Genomic DNA, 16,722 nt, shown 5'->3' on the forward strand with positions numbered 1-16,722 from the left:
TGTTTCTTGCAGATGTTTAATAATCAAAGAAAATTAATATCTCAGAAATTTATTTACAGCTGGAAAATCTTCTCTCTCGAGCGGTCTATATGCATATACATGTAACACAGATGCCACAGATGAAATTATGGTAAACCATGTTTGGTGACAGTCCTGTTTCCCAAGAGTGTGTGTCTCACTCACCTGTTTGACTAAGTTGAGATGTGCTTCTGCTCCTTCGAGACACTATGGCAACCACTTTGGCACTAAAGCTGGAACGCCTTTTCTTCCCACCTGTTCCAACCATGCCGACAGCCGTGTCCGACTGGCTCCCGTCAATGTGCTCCAGCTTATACATCTCTCCGCTCACGCTTGTGCTCTTAGTGATTCTCCCTGAAGTCCCCATCCGTCTGCCTTGCATTTTAGGAGTAAATGTACTACAGTTACAAAGTAAAAACAAACATGTTAATTTGTCTGTGTAACAGCACTTCCAAAAGCCTTTTTTTTTTTTTAATCAGTAAATTAATTTTAAGTTTTGATATATTTCCATTTGTTTGGTTCACAAGTAAAAGCTTAATTTGATGCTCCTCGGAGTACATATTTCCAATACTATTGTTTGTCCTCCACTTTGAGGGAAACAAATAAAATGAACACTTCCCCATGTTTTTAGAGCAACAGAGAGATACTTAAAAGTTATGTGAAGCCTTCCTGTCTATATCCCCACAATACAGAAACAAATAAAACAGCAATTTTACAACCAAAGAAAATTAACGTGGCGTAGTAGTTTAACACATGCATCTTATCAGTGCTGTTCACCAAAGCCTTAAGACTCAACAGAAATAAAGGTATAATCTAAATTTTCATACTTTTCACAGAGATCATGCAATATGTAGGATTTTTTAGGTTTTCAGTCTCTCACTTCATTAAAGGTAAGTGCAATAATCACAGTATGAAAGCAAAATAATTTTGAGGCAAAATCCCTTATAACCCACTAGAATTTTCATTGATTGATAGAAAAAAGAATCACTCTGGCAGTTCTGATCGAGTTCCTTTAGCTATTGAATTGCATTTGAATGTTTCTATACAAATCCTTTTTCTGTTCCACTGTATAGAGGCAGGATAAAGTGTTCACAAAGTTTAGAGAACAGTCTCAAATACACACAGGACATACTAATACCCAGTCCTAAGTCTGCTGTGACCAAGAAAAGCCCCAGCTCTAAAGTTAGTTGTCACTCTGAAGAGATGCAGAAATTTAAGTTGCAGCTAGACTCACTTCAGACACAGTTGTTAAATAAGGCAAGCATGTAGGAAATTCCTTGACCTTGTATTGCTGATTAGTAGACCTACTGATAACACGCTATTTTAGGAATTTTTTTTTCAGTTTTTCAGTATTTTGAAGTAAAATTTATTTGTTAACCAATAGTCCTGCAGTCTCTCCCAACAAGCTCTCTCCTCAGCAGATGCAATGGCCTGCTCCTGTCCCCCATTCCCATCCACCCCTCATACCTCTCCCCCAGTCAAAATTAGATAGAGTGGGGTTAGAGGCTTTTTTATGTCATGGCAAGTTTCAGACAGATAGGAAATCAGGCCAGGGAAAAATGAAGGGGTCAATGGGAAAAAGATTAAATCCTGTAACTTCTATGAAACTGAGCCCTGCTGGAGTTTGAATCGGTCCTGTCCCAAGACAGAGCCAGGAAAGTATAAAAAATTGTATCCCTAAACTATAATTAAAACAGTGTAAAAATTGTTGAAAGTGTAGTTGGAAAAGTAAAGTCTTTGACTAGACAACACTTAATAGAAAGATCACTATCAACCTCTGCATAGGCCTTTAACTATCTTCAGCACTTAGAATCTGCTCCTGTTAAGCTCAGATAAAAACCCACCTGTACCATCCAACAGAACAAGCTGCTTGATGCACCAAAGTGTTCAACACATTTGAGTGGACTACCTGAGGTACACTGAGCTTAAAACAGGTTCTGTTATGTTCCCTCCCGTTCCAGAGAAACTTTATTGACTGGCTTTTGGGTTTGCAAGGCAAAAATATAAGACATATGTATTTTACAGTTGCCGTATAGAATTCCTTTGTGTTTTATCACCACTCTCCCCACCACACACTCTCTCACATAAATGTGAGTGCACACATAAACATATTCAATCATTCTAGGAAGAATTTTAGATGGGAAAAAAAAAAAAAAAAACCTCTTTAAAAAAGACCATCTTCCACACAAGTATCAAAGAACAGGCCTCTAGGGTGATAGAAGGAAACACTGTTAACGGTTTCTTCTCTGGAGAAAGAGACTCTTCAGTGTTTCAAGGAGAGGGCAGAATCACACAGGCCTCACTTTGAGGGATTCTACTTCCTACTTTGATTAGACATGGACAACTCCTTTCCATGTGGATAAATTCTTTCCAACAGCACTTGGAATTGGATTTCAGTGACTGTCTCTGTGTTGCCAAAAATGGCCCCTTCACAAAGCTTTCTGTTGTCATTTTGTTCCCATTTTTGAGCCTTGGAGCTGTCAGTTCTGTCAATTCCTGAGTTTATGCATCAATATGTCAGTAAGAGAGGGGAAAGAAACTGAAAATACTTCTTTTGAGAGCATCTGTTGATTTTTGAACTATATTAACAAGTGCTCTGCTGACATGCTAATCTATAAACCTATAATTTCCAGCACTAAAGTTCAATGAACTATAAAATCTGCCATGCAAATGAAGAATTATTTGCCATATTATTGAATTTTCTTTACTGAATTTCAAGTGTTTATGAATATAATAAATACTAAAATCACGATGTTTTTATGCCAGCCTTCACTTCTTTTTTTTTTTTTTTTTTTTTACAATTTACCTGAAATGCTCTAATTGCACTTCATTTAATATGTATTTAGGGGGCAGTGATGTCCACCAGCTGAGAAATAAGAAAAGGTAGTATTGTAACTTTTGGAAAAAAAACATTTTTGATCAATGAATTCACTAATTCAGGGAACACAGAAAGCTTCTGAATAATAAAGAAAATTGCTTTTTTCAAAGACTCATATAAATTTAATTTTTGATTCTCTGCAACAGGTAGAGGAAACTAGAAGATTTATCTTAATTTAAAAAAACCAGAGAAATTTAGAATTTAAATTAATCTTATACCTCTTTTTACCTTTCAAATATGAAGTCCTACTCTCCTAGGAAATATGTTCTAGTGTACTAGTACAAAATAGCCATTAATTTTCTAGAAATGGGCATAATGGGATAGGACCTAGGATCCTACACCTGTGCAATGCTGCCTCTTGTCATTACGAGGCAAACAGAATTTGTTTGTGTTCATCTAATCCCTGTGCTACTTTATTATTTTTCATTAACTGAAACAGTCTCAAAAGAATGGGCATTTAAAATTCAGCATTCATATACCATCTAATTGATTATCCTTAGAACACAATGTTTTAACATTACATTATTGATTATCACTTGAAGAAAAAGCTCCTCACTCACACTCTTGCTTTATTCACTACAGTTAGAGTTTAATTTAGGAAGCACAAACAAGAAAAGGACCTGCATGAATATATCCCTTTGCATTTAGCTATTTTGATAATAACACACCTCAGTTTTTATTTTGTTTTCCAGAATTGCTGGGATTATTAACCCATTTATTTAAATGCAGATGCAAGTTTTTGCAGGCTTGTGGCTAAAATTGGTAAATTAAATTTTATTTAAACCTAGTTGTCATAACACAATAAATAAATACTGTTTTCTGTAGAAGTATAATGAAGAGTAACATATTTATCAGTATAGTCCATTTAGTCATAAATTAATTAATTCACTAAATTTTTATTTACAATTATTTTATGATCTTTAGCAATTCTGATGAATGGCTCAGCAAAAGTCTTATGTTATTTCTAAGAATTTCTAATTACAGTCATAACAAAATAAGTGATGTGCATATTAAGAATGCTTACAGACAAAATATATGGGCCTGTGTATCACTTCACAGATATTCAGCATAGAAAAAGAGTCATTGGATTTCTAACTTTTTAAAATTCAATTTAACTTGTAAAGAAAACCCCCCTCAACCCCAGCAAGAGCAGAGGAGCCTCCCCAGCACTGGGGTCAGACACTACCCTCAGGTTCCTGAATCAGCAGGGACAACACTGCTCCCTCCACCAAGAGAAAAATGCTTATGTTTCCTGCCAGAACTTATTCAGTTGAGACAAATCCATCCACAGTTGTACCTGAACTACACAAAACATCAAGTCTGTATTCACATGTCAGCCATCAGAGTTCTGAAAGAAACAACACATTCAGTTTTGCAAGCTGCCCCTACCTGAAAGTTGTATCCTTGGGAACGAAGAATGAGCTTTTAAGACAAAAAACTTAATCAAAGAGTAGTTTGATTTACAAACTAGCATAAAAATTAACCCTGAAACAAATTTTTTAAGATGAGCATGTTATAAGAGCATTGTGGATTGTACTTGCTTATATTAAAGTACAGCACACTCAACTATATAGAACTGAAATCAAGCCAAGTACTTGTATTAAATCATGATATGTCTTTCTATGTACAGATAACTACAATATATGTATTCAAGATTCATAAAAGCATAGAAATAATTTGATTTGAGAAAACTGGTATATAGATATATACTCAGAATCTCTCAGTAATTACATAAAATACCTGCACATTCCACCTGAAAAAGAAAGTTAGTAAGACAGTGGTAAGAAAACTAGAAAAATGCTTGTCCATAAACTCACCTATATAATCTCTGGAAGTATATCCTTTCACAAAAAAAATCTGAAATGATTAGCCATTGCTAAAATTACAGCATTTCCTTCATTCTCTTCGAATTACTGATGATGTATAAAAGAATATTTTAGGTGTTTATTTTCGTGAGCCCTCATTTTTACTCCAGCCATTTTCCCAGTAATGCAAGCCATGAGTAAATAAATGATGCCCTGTATTCCTTGCTGTGTAGATGATGTTGTGAGTTCTTTTCAGGCAGTTGCAGCAACTTGAATCTTCCAGCTGAATCCCTGGCCCCCACCAGCATAAGCTACTGTGCCTCCCCTCTCTCCTGCCAGTGCAGCACCACGTACTAACTCATAGCCCCTGTGGCACCCTTTTGCAATGAAGTAGCTTGTGAATACTAATAATCTAAACACAAAATAGCTCTGGACCAAAGGGAAGATATTTTTATAATAAGAAACATTACATTTCTAAAAATAAGTGTCTTGTTATTAGTATTATATGATATATAATCAATAAATAAAAACACTTATCTACTACTTTCTGTCATTCTAAAAAAATATTTATATTTTACATGATATATAAATTTTGCTGCAAGATAAATTACTGTAACTTTTAAAATAAATATTTATAAATATTCATTAGTATTTAATAAGTTAATTGAAACATGGTGCTTTACAAACCAAAGGACAAACATATATCCTATATTATAATTCTCTCTAGTTAGTCAAAAGAACTTTTTAGGCCATAAAAGTTGGTTCGATTAAATAATAATTTTGTACAGTCTGTACCAACTGGAACTATATATTGATTTAACAAGCACATTGATCATATATTAGATTGTCCTAGGGTGAAATATGTCCTATGAAATAGCTATTAAAATCACAAAAAAAAAACTTGCTTCTGCTGTCAAATCACCATACTAGAGTCCTATTGGTGTATTAAGATATTTGAAGATCAGTAATTTGTAAGTTATATCTGTTGCTGACAATATTCCTGTATTGCATGCAGGTGCCACTCAGTGCCACAGCTGCTCCCTCTGGGATGACACATCCCCAGCCCCACTGTGTTCAATCTGCACACTCCCACTGAGGTAAGGGCTGGGGAAGATTTCACTACAGCAACCTCCTCTGGGAGCTTAACTGGTTAAAATCCTACTTTGGAAGATCAGAATATTTCCATATTGGAACACAGTATATCAGAATCTGGGCTGTGACAATGTTTTTCTCAGGAGCACACTGACCACTGAACTGTGCCAGCTTCACAGCTCTGACGGATTTCTACTTTTTAAACTTGAAAAACTAGCATTTTTCTATGAAACGAAAGAATAACAATTCAGAAAGTAAGCCTGAACATTATGAAAGATAAGCAGATTTTAACTGTTTTCCAAGCAAAAGATAAGCAGATTTTTTATTATTTGCCATGAACATTTCAACTTAATTTATATTCTCTGAAACAAGCAGAGCAATTGTCTCTGTATGTGGGAGCCCGTGTGTCTGCCTGCACATACCCAAGGCACCATCAGCCTGAAGCCAGCTAATGACATGAGTCATAAAATGAAAGCAACACAAAAGCAGCCACTCCAGGGGCACTGCTCAGGGTTAAGTATTGCTATTAAAGCTGATGTGGAAAGGCTCATGTGAATCAAAGGACAAACAGCTCAAATGACCCAAACTTGACTGCATATAGTCACATATATATTCAGTTAAACTGTACCAAACATAGGAAGGATGTAAATGTTAAATCAAGCTGTATCAAGAAAATAGATATCGGGTGTGTATGGGGGAGTGTGTGTGTGTTTGATAAACACAAAGATGTGCAGGCCAACACTGAAGGCAGCTTTTTTCAGTATCAAGAAGGCTGAATTCACCAGTTTTTCTTTCTTTGCATGACATTCAGGAATAATGCTATTTTGCCTGTTGGCTTTTTTCCCTCTAAAGCACGAGGTACTGAAGTACCTGTGGTGTCACTGCTCTTCATGTAAAAAATGCTACATCATTGATATGAAATACATTGCTCACTACTCCTTTTCAAAAGTAGATGACAGCAACAGGCAATAGCAACAAAATAGGAAATGCAGGAGGAGAATCTGAAAAGCTAAATGGGACAGTGCAAGGTCAGGACTAACAAAAAAAGTGCAGATAAAATTTTAAAAATATAGTAAACTGAGATGAAGATAAAGAAAGTGAGAAGTACTCTGAGGTCTGAGCCATGGCCAAAACTATTTTGCCATTTTAATCCGTTTTTTTAATCTAAAAATAACAAGTACTGCCTGTTTAAAATATTAGCATAATGTACTTAAACTAAAAGTTTATGGATTACATTTCATCTTTATCAACTGCAGTAATTAAACAAAAAACCAATTAAAATAATTTTTCAGTCTTTTTGAAATAGTTAAGAAAGACTGCTGGTGATGTGACAGTTTCTTTAAAAGAGGAAACATAATTAGATAATTAAAAATGCAGCAGCAATGCTCCGTAGTACATTTTTCATGTACAGATGTTCTGAAAGGATTAAAGACTCCATCTCCCTCCCTTTCTGACAGATACATAAAGCAGTTTATAATGATGGATTTTCAAAAATCATTATCTTTAGATAATGAATAATTAGAACATTAATTACTCTGGCTTCACCTTGGTGTTGTAGATAAATGACCTCAGCACCAGAAGTTTCCATCTGTAATACACTCTGGGGGTAAAGAGGATACATTATATTTTTTAAGCAGCTTATCTAAAATCATTTATATTGCCTTCATGGTAATAATTTGGAGGTTACTGCCCTCTATTTCCCCCTGAAAAATGTAGAAGTTGTGACTCAGGTTACATCAGAGTGCCTGTCCTTGCCCCAAGACAGATCACCTGAGCAGCAATATTAACTAATCACAGTACACGCTCAATGTGTTTCTCTCTAAAGAAGTGCACGGTAATTAAACTTTTTTGGAGTTTAGTTTTTAGCTGCAGTGACTTGGATAATCAGAAACAAAGTAGGATTGGCAATTTACTTCAAGTGTTGCAGTGGATGCTTGCACTGTGGAGATTTTAGACAAAAATTGCCTTGTCTGTTACCTATATCTATTCTGTTTGTCAAACATGAAAAATTTAGGTAGAAATTTTTCATGCCTGGTTTCTGCCCATGGTCAAATTTCTTCTTTAATCTATTCTAAGTTCAAGCTGATATACTATGGCAGATTGCCTGGCCCTTTTGAAGGAAATTACAAGAAAAAAACCCCAAAACCAAAACCAAACAAAACCCAAAACCAACAACAAAACCAAAATTATCAATTCACTTCACTTTGAGAAGTGGCTAATGCCTAACTGAAAGATTCCAATGAGGTGATCCTTCTATTTGGCACAAATACAGTACTTGCCAGTTCTTTTGAGTACCTGTCAATTTGGTAAAACAACTTCTTTAAGAGAAGAGAACAACTTCTTTAAGAGATTTCAAAGGGATCTGTTTCATTACCAGGAAACTTTCTTGTTACAAAGTGACATTGCACTCACTCACAGGCCCTACTGCTAAATAGATTGGACATTTCCTGGATATTACTATTTTGTCTCCAGGTCAGAGGCACAAAGTGAGTACGTCCCAGGAATGGCACCTCTTGTCTGTTCTGCATTTGGGAGAAATTAGCTAGGCTGTCCAGGATGCAGGGAGGCTGCAATTGTTGGCCATCAGGCATGACTCAAGACAAAGTCACCTGACTGGAGTACAAAGAGCTGTAATGGACAATAATCCCTGTAAGGAAAGAGTTCATGGTGATACCGAAGTAGAAAGAGAATAGGAAAACTGAGGAATAAATTCCTTTTAGCACTCTTTCCAAAAACAAAACAGTTCCTAAAAATTCCTGTGGAAACTGAACAAGACAAGTCCTCTCAATGTCCCATCACAAGTATTTAGTATATTATGACCCCCCAAAAGATGGCCAGCTTATCATTTGTAGCCACAAAACACTCACTATCCTCTCTGCTTTTGCAGAGAAAGCTTTTTTCATGTGCCATCATCCCATTTTGTGTGGTGAACTCAGCAACCACGCAATCTCTTACTCAGTCATTGGGTTAAACAAACCAGAACCCTAAAAAATCATGTGAGTCGTGCTCCAAAGTTCCCTCATGATGGGAATGTTGAATCCACAGCATCAAGACAAAATAAATTCCCATGCAACAGGCAGCATATGACCACCAACAAAGACATGTCCGAATGACTTGTCACTAATCACATAAAAACTATGGGGCAGAGAGTGATCTCCCAGAGCAGTAATAAACTAGGAAAGTGAGAAGACCATTCTTTATCTTTCTACAGTTCCTGCCAAATTCTCTAAACAAATTTAGAGAAGGCTTTATCTCTATGGCTTCACCTCAAAATCTTGATCAGGCTTTTTGCAATGTAAATACTCTCTTTTTTTTTTTTTTTCCCAAAAATTAACACTATTACCATCCTGAAGTTTTAAAAAAAACCCTCCTTCATTTATCAGTTTTGATGACAGCCACAACACAATTGTCCACATCTGTGAAGCTCTTAGTCCTTGCTAACCCTGCTAGGGAATTTGCAATAACTCTAAATTTCATTTTGCACTGTAATAAAACTGTATTATCTTTCAAGGCCTGCACTGTTTGTTCTTATATCCATGTTTCTACATTTTAATTGTATTTTAAGCAAAGTAACAGTCATAGTATTGCTACTTAATACAGTTACATGAAGACTGACAAGTTTTCCATCAGCTCGAGTTTTTGGTGTACATAAAGACTAGACAAGTTTAAAATTTTGTTTAAAATACCTCTCTGTGTTGGCAAAGATCATTTATTCCTCTAGGAGGAAATTGAATTAAGGTATCAGTTTGTTAAGCACACACAGAAGTCTCCCCTCCCTGTTTTTAAATAAAGATATGAACCAGTGCTCTTTTTAAACCCAGATTTAAAATGTTACCATTATGCTAATGTGATCCACAGCATGTTATTAATAACCATTAAAAGTGTGTTAATTGCTGTAAAAATGTATCACTATCTTGAGTGTAGACTTGTTAAAGAGTTTAATGGGTTTTCACTTTCCTGTGAAATTCACATTGTTTTTTGGCTCATAAATTTCCAATCCAGAAAAAAAGACTGTTATTTGTATATTTTAATACAAAAGAAATATTGCATTGTAAATATGCAAATTACTTTAATTAGTGTAGACTGGTCTTTAGAAAGGAGGAATTCAAATTTACATAGAAGAGGCAGGATTTCATACTTATGAAAAACATAGCCTAATCATCTTAAAAAATCTTGCACATGAAAATTGCAGGATCTACAATTTGTCATGAGAAAGAAATACACAGGTCAAAAAATAGCCATAAGTCAAGTTAAATTTGCAGAGACATAACTTAAGAAATAAATTGGGAACTTAGTATTATGACCATTAAAATGGAAACTTCAGAAAAGAGAACAACAGCATTATGTCCCCAAAGTCATGCCAGTTCACATTAAGAAAATGAGCAACTTTTCAACAAGCACCATTGCACTGGATCTCTGACAGCTGATTAAAAACAAATCATATTGAAGCATTGATTCTGGTGATCCATAGCCCAGCTGATAAACTGCAACTGCAGCCATCTAAACATTTGCAAGACCTGAGCTATGCAGGCTTTGAAGCAGGCATAATATGGAAGATAAATAGTAAATGAGAACTTGGTTCAAGATTCTTTAGAAATGTGACATCTGAAAACATTGATATCATTCATAAGTGAATATACATGCAGCAGAATTCATCATTTCTGCTACTGCAACAGGTATGTAATTTGACTGTGTGGTGCTTTAGGCCTGAGAAATACGGAACAGACCTTCCATAGTGATGTTTTGAAATGCTGCACATGGTAGAATTTAAGCAGAAACCCAGGAAACACCCCTTTGAAAATGCCATTCAAGGGCCAGCTTTCAACGTGAGGCAGACTGATATTGCCACACCACTGTCTGTGTAGCTGTGGAGGTTTGTAGGATCTAGCTCTTCATACATAGCTAACACCTTCTTCTAAGCAGGAGACCCGGCCCAGCACACCGTCAGAGCACTGTGATCATTGTTACCTGGTGGCACACAGCCAGGCATGCACGAGGCATGCAGGCGTTTGGGTTTCTTTAAATCTGCTTGGCAGTGCCACAGCACACAGGATGATCTACTATGCCTTCTACTATGACACCTTGAAGGCTCTCAGAATCCAAGAATGAGGAACCACCTTGATTCCAAGTACATGATATCTCCTTTGCCAGACAAGGATCTGGGTTGATAACACCCTGAATAATTAAAATAACATTTATTTTTATACAGAATACAAGTAAGGAGAGCTATAAACCCTAGGAATATCCAATTTTACCTAGTACACACAAACACTTCCCTCTTATGCTAGGCTCCAACACTGCATATTCCACTGCAAATCTATATAGCTCAATACTTTCTTTATATAATGTGAACTTGCCCTTACATTGGTTTGTTAAGAAATATGGCATCAAACTTAGGCAGGGCACAAAAGATCTGTTATACTCCACACATTTTTAGTATCTTCTCCCAGGTATAGATAATGAATGTGGCATAGTGAATATTCTCCACAAAGCCAGTCTGAAATTACTTGTCAATTTGTTCCCATTTTACAGGTGATTTACTTTTATTGATGAATAAGCTTTAGTGGTTTTTTGTTGTTGCCTCCACTAGTTCTCTTTGCAATATTTATATCAATAATTAAAAGATTTTACATTTCATTCTTTTCATGAGTAAAGTATCTTGACTACACCCTTAGTCACTGTAGCACAAATTCAATATAAAGATTTTAATTACTTCTGTAATTAACATGAAATTAATGGGTTTCTTTATTTCAACACAGACCTCAGTCTCATCAAATGCATGAAAAACCTTGGTGTGTTGTTTTCCTTCACTGTTATGACATGAAGTAAAACTTTGCTCAGCTGGCTCTGTGGTGCAGTAGTGCTGCATTTTAGTGAATCAGTGTGCTGAGAAGGGTGGCTGCAGCCCTGGTCTAAAGAGAGGGTGAAGGAAGGAGTGAACAACTGTATTGCACCAGTCACATCACATACATTTATGGTGCAACAAGCAGCATTATTGGGAATCCTGAGAAGAGGTCAGAAGACCCTTCAGACTCGCTCTAGCCCCTCACCACTATAAATTGTATCAAACTAGCTCTAATGTACTACATGGGAGGATGGAAAACCAGTGGGAGAAAATCTATTTCCAATCCAGAGAGTGACCTCTGGCTAAATCATCTTGAGAGATCTGCAGCTCAATGCTGCTGTTTGTCCTCAGTGAGATGGCAAATCTCCAGTCACTTCACCTGGCTCCAAACTAAAGACACTGAGCATTTTGTGCAAGAGAACAGCATAATAAGCAGCATGAAATGAAAATCTGAAAGAGAGTCACAGAACAGGTGAGGCTGGAGGACACTTTTGGAGATTGAAAGGTCTGACTCTCATGCACACTGCAGGTGTGATAAGAGCAGGTTGCTCAGGGCCATACCTGCCTGGGGTTTGGATATCCCCAGATAGTGGAACTGTGCAAAATCTCTGTACCACCCGTTCCAGTGTTTAATAAATTTTGCAGAAAAAAAATGTTTTTCTTGTGTTTTAGTGTGATTTGCCTTATTTCAGTTTGTGTTCATCCTCTCATTGAGAAGAGTCTGGCCTTTTTTCTCCAGTCCCTCACTGCAGCCTCTGAAGGCTCTCTTGAGCCTTCTCTACTGCAAGGTGAACACTCAGCTCTCTTGGCCTCTCCTTTGTATGACAGACACTCCAACCCTTCACCATCTTCATAGCCTCTTGCTGGACATGCTCCAGTAGCTCCATGTCTCTCGTACTGGGGAGCCAGCAGTGGACTTAGAACTGCAGAGGTGTCTCACCAGAGCTACTCAGCTCTACTGAGTGGGAAGGATCACGTTCCTCAGCCTGCTGGCAACACTCTTCCTAATGCAGCCCAGGACGGTGTTGGTCTTCTTTAATGCAAGGAGGCACTGTTGGCTCAGGTTCATCTTAGCATCCAGAAGGTTTTTTTTCTGAAAAGGTGCTTTCCAGCTGCAAAGTTGTGTTCTAGCTGTGTGTCCCCAATGTGCAATGGCACATGGGGTTACTGCTCCCCAGGCACAGGATTTTTCATTTCCTTTGTTGAACTTAACGAGGTTCCTAATGGCCCGTTTTCTCCATCCTGTTGAGGTCCCTCTGAATAGTGTCACATCCCCTGCTATATCACCTATTTCTATCAGTTTTCTGTTGTCTGCAAGCCTGCTGAGGGTGCATTCTGCTCCATCATTCCAAACACTAATGAAGATGTTCAATAGCACTGCCTTAATTTTGACCCCAAGCATACACCATAAATTATTTGCCTCCAGCTGGACTTTGTGTCACAGTCACAATGCCCTGAGCCTGGCATTCAGCCAGTTTCCAATCTGCCTCACTGTTTACTTACCTAGGCTGTACTTCCTCAGTTTGTCTAGGAAGGTGTTTTATAAGAGGGTGTTGAACATAGCAGAGACAAGATGGAGAACATCTGATATTCTTCCCTCATCCATCAAGCTAGTCAACTAATGAAGCAAGGCCATCAGGCTGGTCAGGCTTGATTTGCCCTTTGTAATTTCATGCTGACTATCCACAATCACCCCCTTGTTCTACCCATATGTTTGGAAACAGTTTACAGGATTATTTATTCCATCACCTACCCAGAGGCTGAGCTAAGGCTGACAGGCCTATAGTTTCCAAGATCCCTTTCCCTTCTTGAAGATAGCAGTAATGATTTTTCTTCCAGTCTTCAAGAACATCCCCTGAGTGCCACGTTCCAAAGATTATTGACTGGCTTTGCAATGCCATCAGTCAACAACAGCTCATTTAGTATTCATGGGTACACCTCATCACGTGCCAATAACTGCTACATTTCCAGTTTATTTAAATGTTCCTTGATGAGATCATTCTCTGCTGAGTCCTTGCTCCAGACTTTCCCTTCAGTCATCAGTGTACTACGGAAACCTTCTGGGTTACTTGTGCCCTACTGCATTGCTCCACCAGCAGATACCAGGATGGTTTACATTCTCCATGAAAATCAGAACCAACAACTGGAAGAAGACTTCATTTAATTCTTCCTGATCAAGAAGTCCAGAGCAGACACCCACAATATCACGACATTGGCTGGGCCTCTAATCCTGACCTATAAACTCTCAGCTGGTTCATCACCCATCTCCAGGCAGAGCTCCCTGCATATTCTGCTCTCTCACAGAAAGGGCTTGCTATCCTTCCTTGCTATCCTGCCCTGTGCTTCCATGGATTGCAGCACAGTAATATGAGCTATCCCACCACTTCTCTGTGGTCATGATGAGACCATAGCCCTGCAGCTGCACAGCAAACCTCTAATTCCTCTTGCTTGTTCCCCATGCTTTAGAGCACAGGCCATCTGGAGAACCATACACTTGTGCTGATTTCCCAGAAAAGGTATGAGAGCTTTCCCTAAATGCTCTTCTCTCAATCACATCCTTATTCATGTGCATACACTCTGGGTGGCTCCTCCCTGCCCTGTTTTGTTGTTTATGAAGTCCTGGCTGCCTCCATCTCTCTGCACCCATTGCCTATCAACCCATCAACCACTTCCTCACTTGATCCCAAATCATAAATTCTCTACTCTGTCATTCTTGTTTTAAAGCTCAAGTGTATTGGAGTTAAGTGTCAGTGTACTGAAAGAACAACAGCTACACAAAAGTTGTATATTCTCTTCTGGAAATCAGGGAAGAAAATGCTTGTCAGGTAGAGTCTGTCAGTACAAACTTCAGTGACATACAGAGAACATAAATCCTAAAAACCATATACGAGTTTGTGGTGCAAGCCATTCAGTGGCATGGCATAACATGTGAAATAAATTAGAACAGGTTTAAATCCACTATTACAACTCATTACATTATCCTCTTTCCTAGATAAGCTCATATAAAATATTTTAATAACACTTAAGCATTCAATTTAAAAAAGCGTGTAAAAACAGATTAAAATTTGGCACAGACATTATATTATTATATCACACATTGATCAAGATAAGAAACATAATTCTTAGTAAGATGTGGTTTTCAAATTTAAAATGAGAGATAACAGTAATATTCCTAATGCAGGGGCAATTTGTTTGAAATCCAGATACAGTAAGATAAATTCACCTTAAAAAAAATTTAGTCTTTCATAAATTTAGCAGATTTTATTAAATTGTATTTAAATGAAACACCTTATGGTAGCCTGTTATTCCTCCAAAACAGAAGCCTCCACCTCACCTTTACCATGCAGGACATCTCCCTACTTAACAGCACCAAGAAGTCCAGGTTATCTGCATAAACAGGCTACAAATGAAAAGTGATGCAATGACAGAATCTGGCATAATTTTTTATTAAGTCAGCAAATGTCCTTCTTTGTCTGATCAAGCCCATACGGTGCTGATTAATCATCATGGGCTCTTACTTATCAATCATTTGCATTAAACCATAAAAGCATTTCCTTCAGCTTCATTTAGGATGCGAGAAATGTTTCAGAGCCATACACAGTAACATCTCCAACACATGCAGGCACAAAGTACTGCATGACTGCATTATAAATGCATAAAGACCATGATCAATAAAAGCAAATCTCCATAAAGAAGGACTGATAATTTGGCTTCACTCATTAAATACACACCAACTTCAAATTCACAAATCTGATTCTGATTCAAATCAGAAGTCCCAGAACTTTTTGTTCACACAGCAAAAATTCCTGGTGTTTTTTTCTGCACTTCCAACTAGAGAGCACGGCAGTTAACCAGACTTCTCAAAATGGTAACAAGAAAGATGCTTTGAATAATTTAATATACAGAGTAGCTTATCCACGCTAAGCCATTTGTTATAACACATACCTGAAAATGCTAAACAAATTAGAAAGCAAGAAACTATTTTATATGCTTATATTTAGAACTTGCATCAATCACTTCAGGTTGCTAATCTGAACCCCAGACTACTCTTCAAGGTAAGGATACTTGTTGAATGACTTAATTTAGTGAAATGGCTAGCACTGAGCCACCTCCTTTGAGTTTCTATATGCTTACTAGGTTCATCTCTAGAACATATCTGGAGAACAAAAGTGGGTGCATAGAAAAGACAGTTCCACAAACTTTGTCCTTAAATGTAACATTATGCTCACACAGTTGCCATGGCCACTGGCCTGACACACTTCCAAATGAAGATGATGCTGGGTAGGTGGTTTCAGAATGACAAAAACAGGTAGACAGAAAGTGCTATCCTTCCTGCTCAACCATCCCATCCTATCCTATTTGATATATGTTAACACTGGGTTCTTTGGAGGCAAAAATAAAATTTGAATTTCAAATTACTAACCAAACTTGAACTTAAAACTTCTAATTCCTTGACCTTAAAGAAACTTTAGTAATTGAGAGAAATTCTTTTAATCTTAAATGTCAAAAATTAAAGCAACCAATCTAAACAAGTCATCTAGGGTTTCTTCAACATTTTCTAATGCTAATTTTCTAATTCTAGAAAAGGATGATTCCCCTGCCTATGACACCTGTCTGAAGATGTGGTGAACCACCCAAGAGAATAGGTGTTTTCTTCCTTTTAATGGTGGTTTAGGTAAGCTAAAAAAAAATAATTTAATAAAAATCTATTTTTAGGTGAATTCCGCTGAAGATACATAGTTTTTAAGGCTGGAATTACACAGCAAGAATCTCAAGATGAAAAAAAATTGTTCCTAAAACAATCAACCCTTTCCCCAATCTTTTAATTTCTTCCTCATATTTCTACTGAAGGAATTGCATTGTATGCTATTACTACACATTTTGTTCACTATGGAAATACTACCTGTATTTAGAGAAGATTAAAGCAAGCAACCAAAAAGTGTCTAATTTCTGAGGTCTGGATCCTGTGGACAGTATCAGAAAGGGAAGGCACCTGAATTCCAATTATATCTCACTTTACTGGCCTAGAGTGAAGCTGAACTGAACTCCCACTGCAGGCACTTGGCTTTGTATACCAGGTCACC

At 37.2% G+C, this 16,722-nt stretch overlaps 1 protein-coding gene across 3 annotated transcripts in view; it reads right to left on the reverse strand.

Moving 5' to 3' along the window:
- RIMS1 (regulating synaptic membrane exocytosis 1) overlaps positions 1 to 16,722 on the reverse strand; it is a 160,091-nt gene that overhangs the window by 40,033 nt on the left and 103,336 nt on the right. For 2 of the 3 annotated variants that reach the window (XM_053972461.1, XM_053972462.1), the window contains one exon: positions 184 to 416. The exons of the other annotated variant lie outside the window; for it this stretch is intronic. In XM_053972461.1, coding sequence (XP_053828436.1) covers positions 184 to 416 — 233 coding nt within the window. The remainder of the gene's footprint in view (positions 1 to 183; positions 417 to 16,722) is intronic. 3 annotated transcript variants of the gene reach the window in all.

The sequence above is a fragment of the Vidua macroura genome, chromosome 3 (assembly GCF_024509145.1).
Source record: "Vidua macroura isolate BioBank_ID:100142 chromosome 3, ASM2450914v1, whole genome shotgun sequence".
NCBI classification, from domain to species: domain Eukaryota; kingdom Metazoa; phylum Chordata; class Aves; order Passeriformes; family Viduidae; genus Vidua; species Vidua macroura.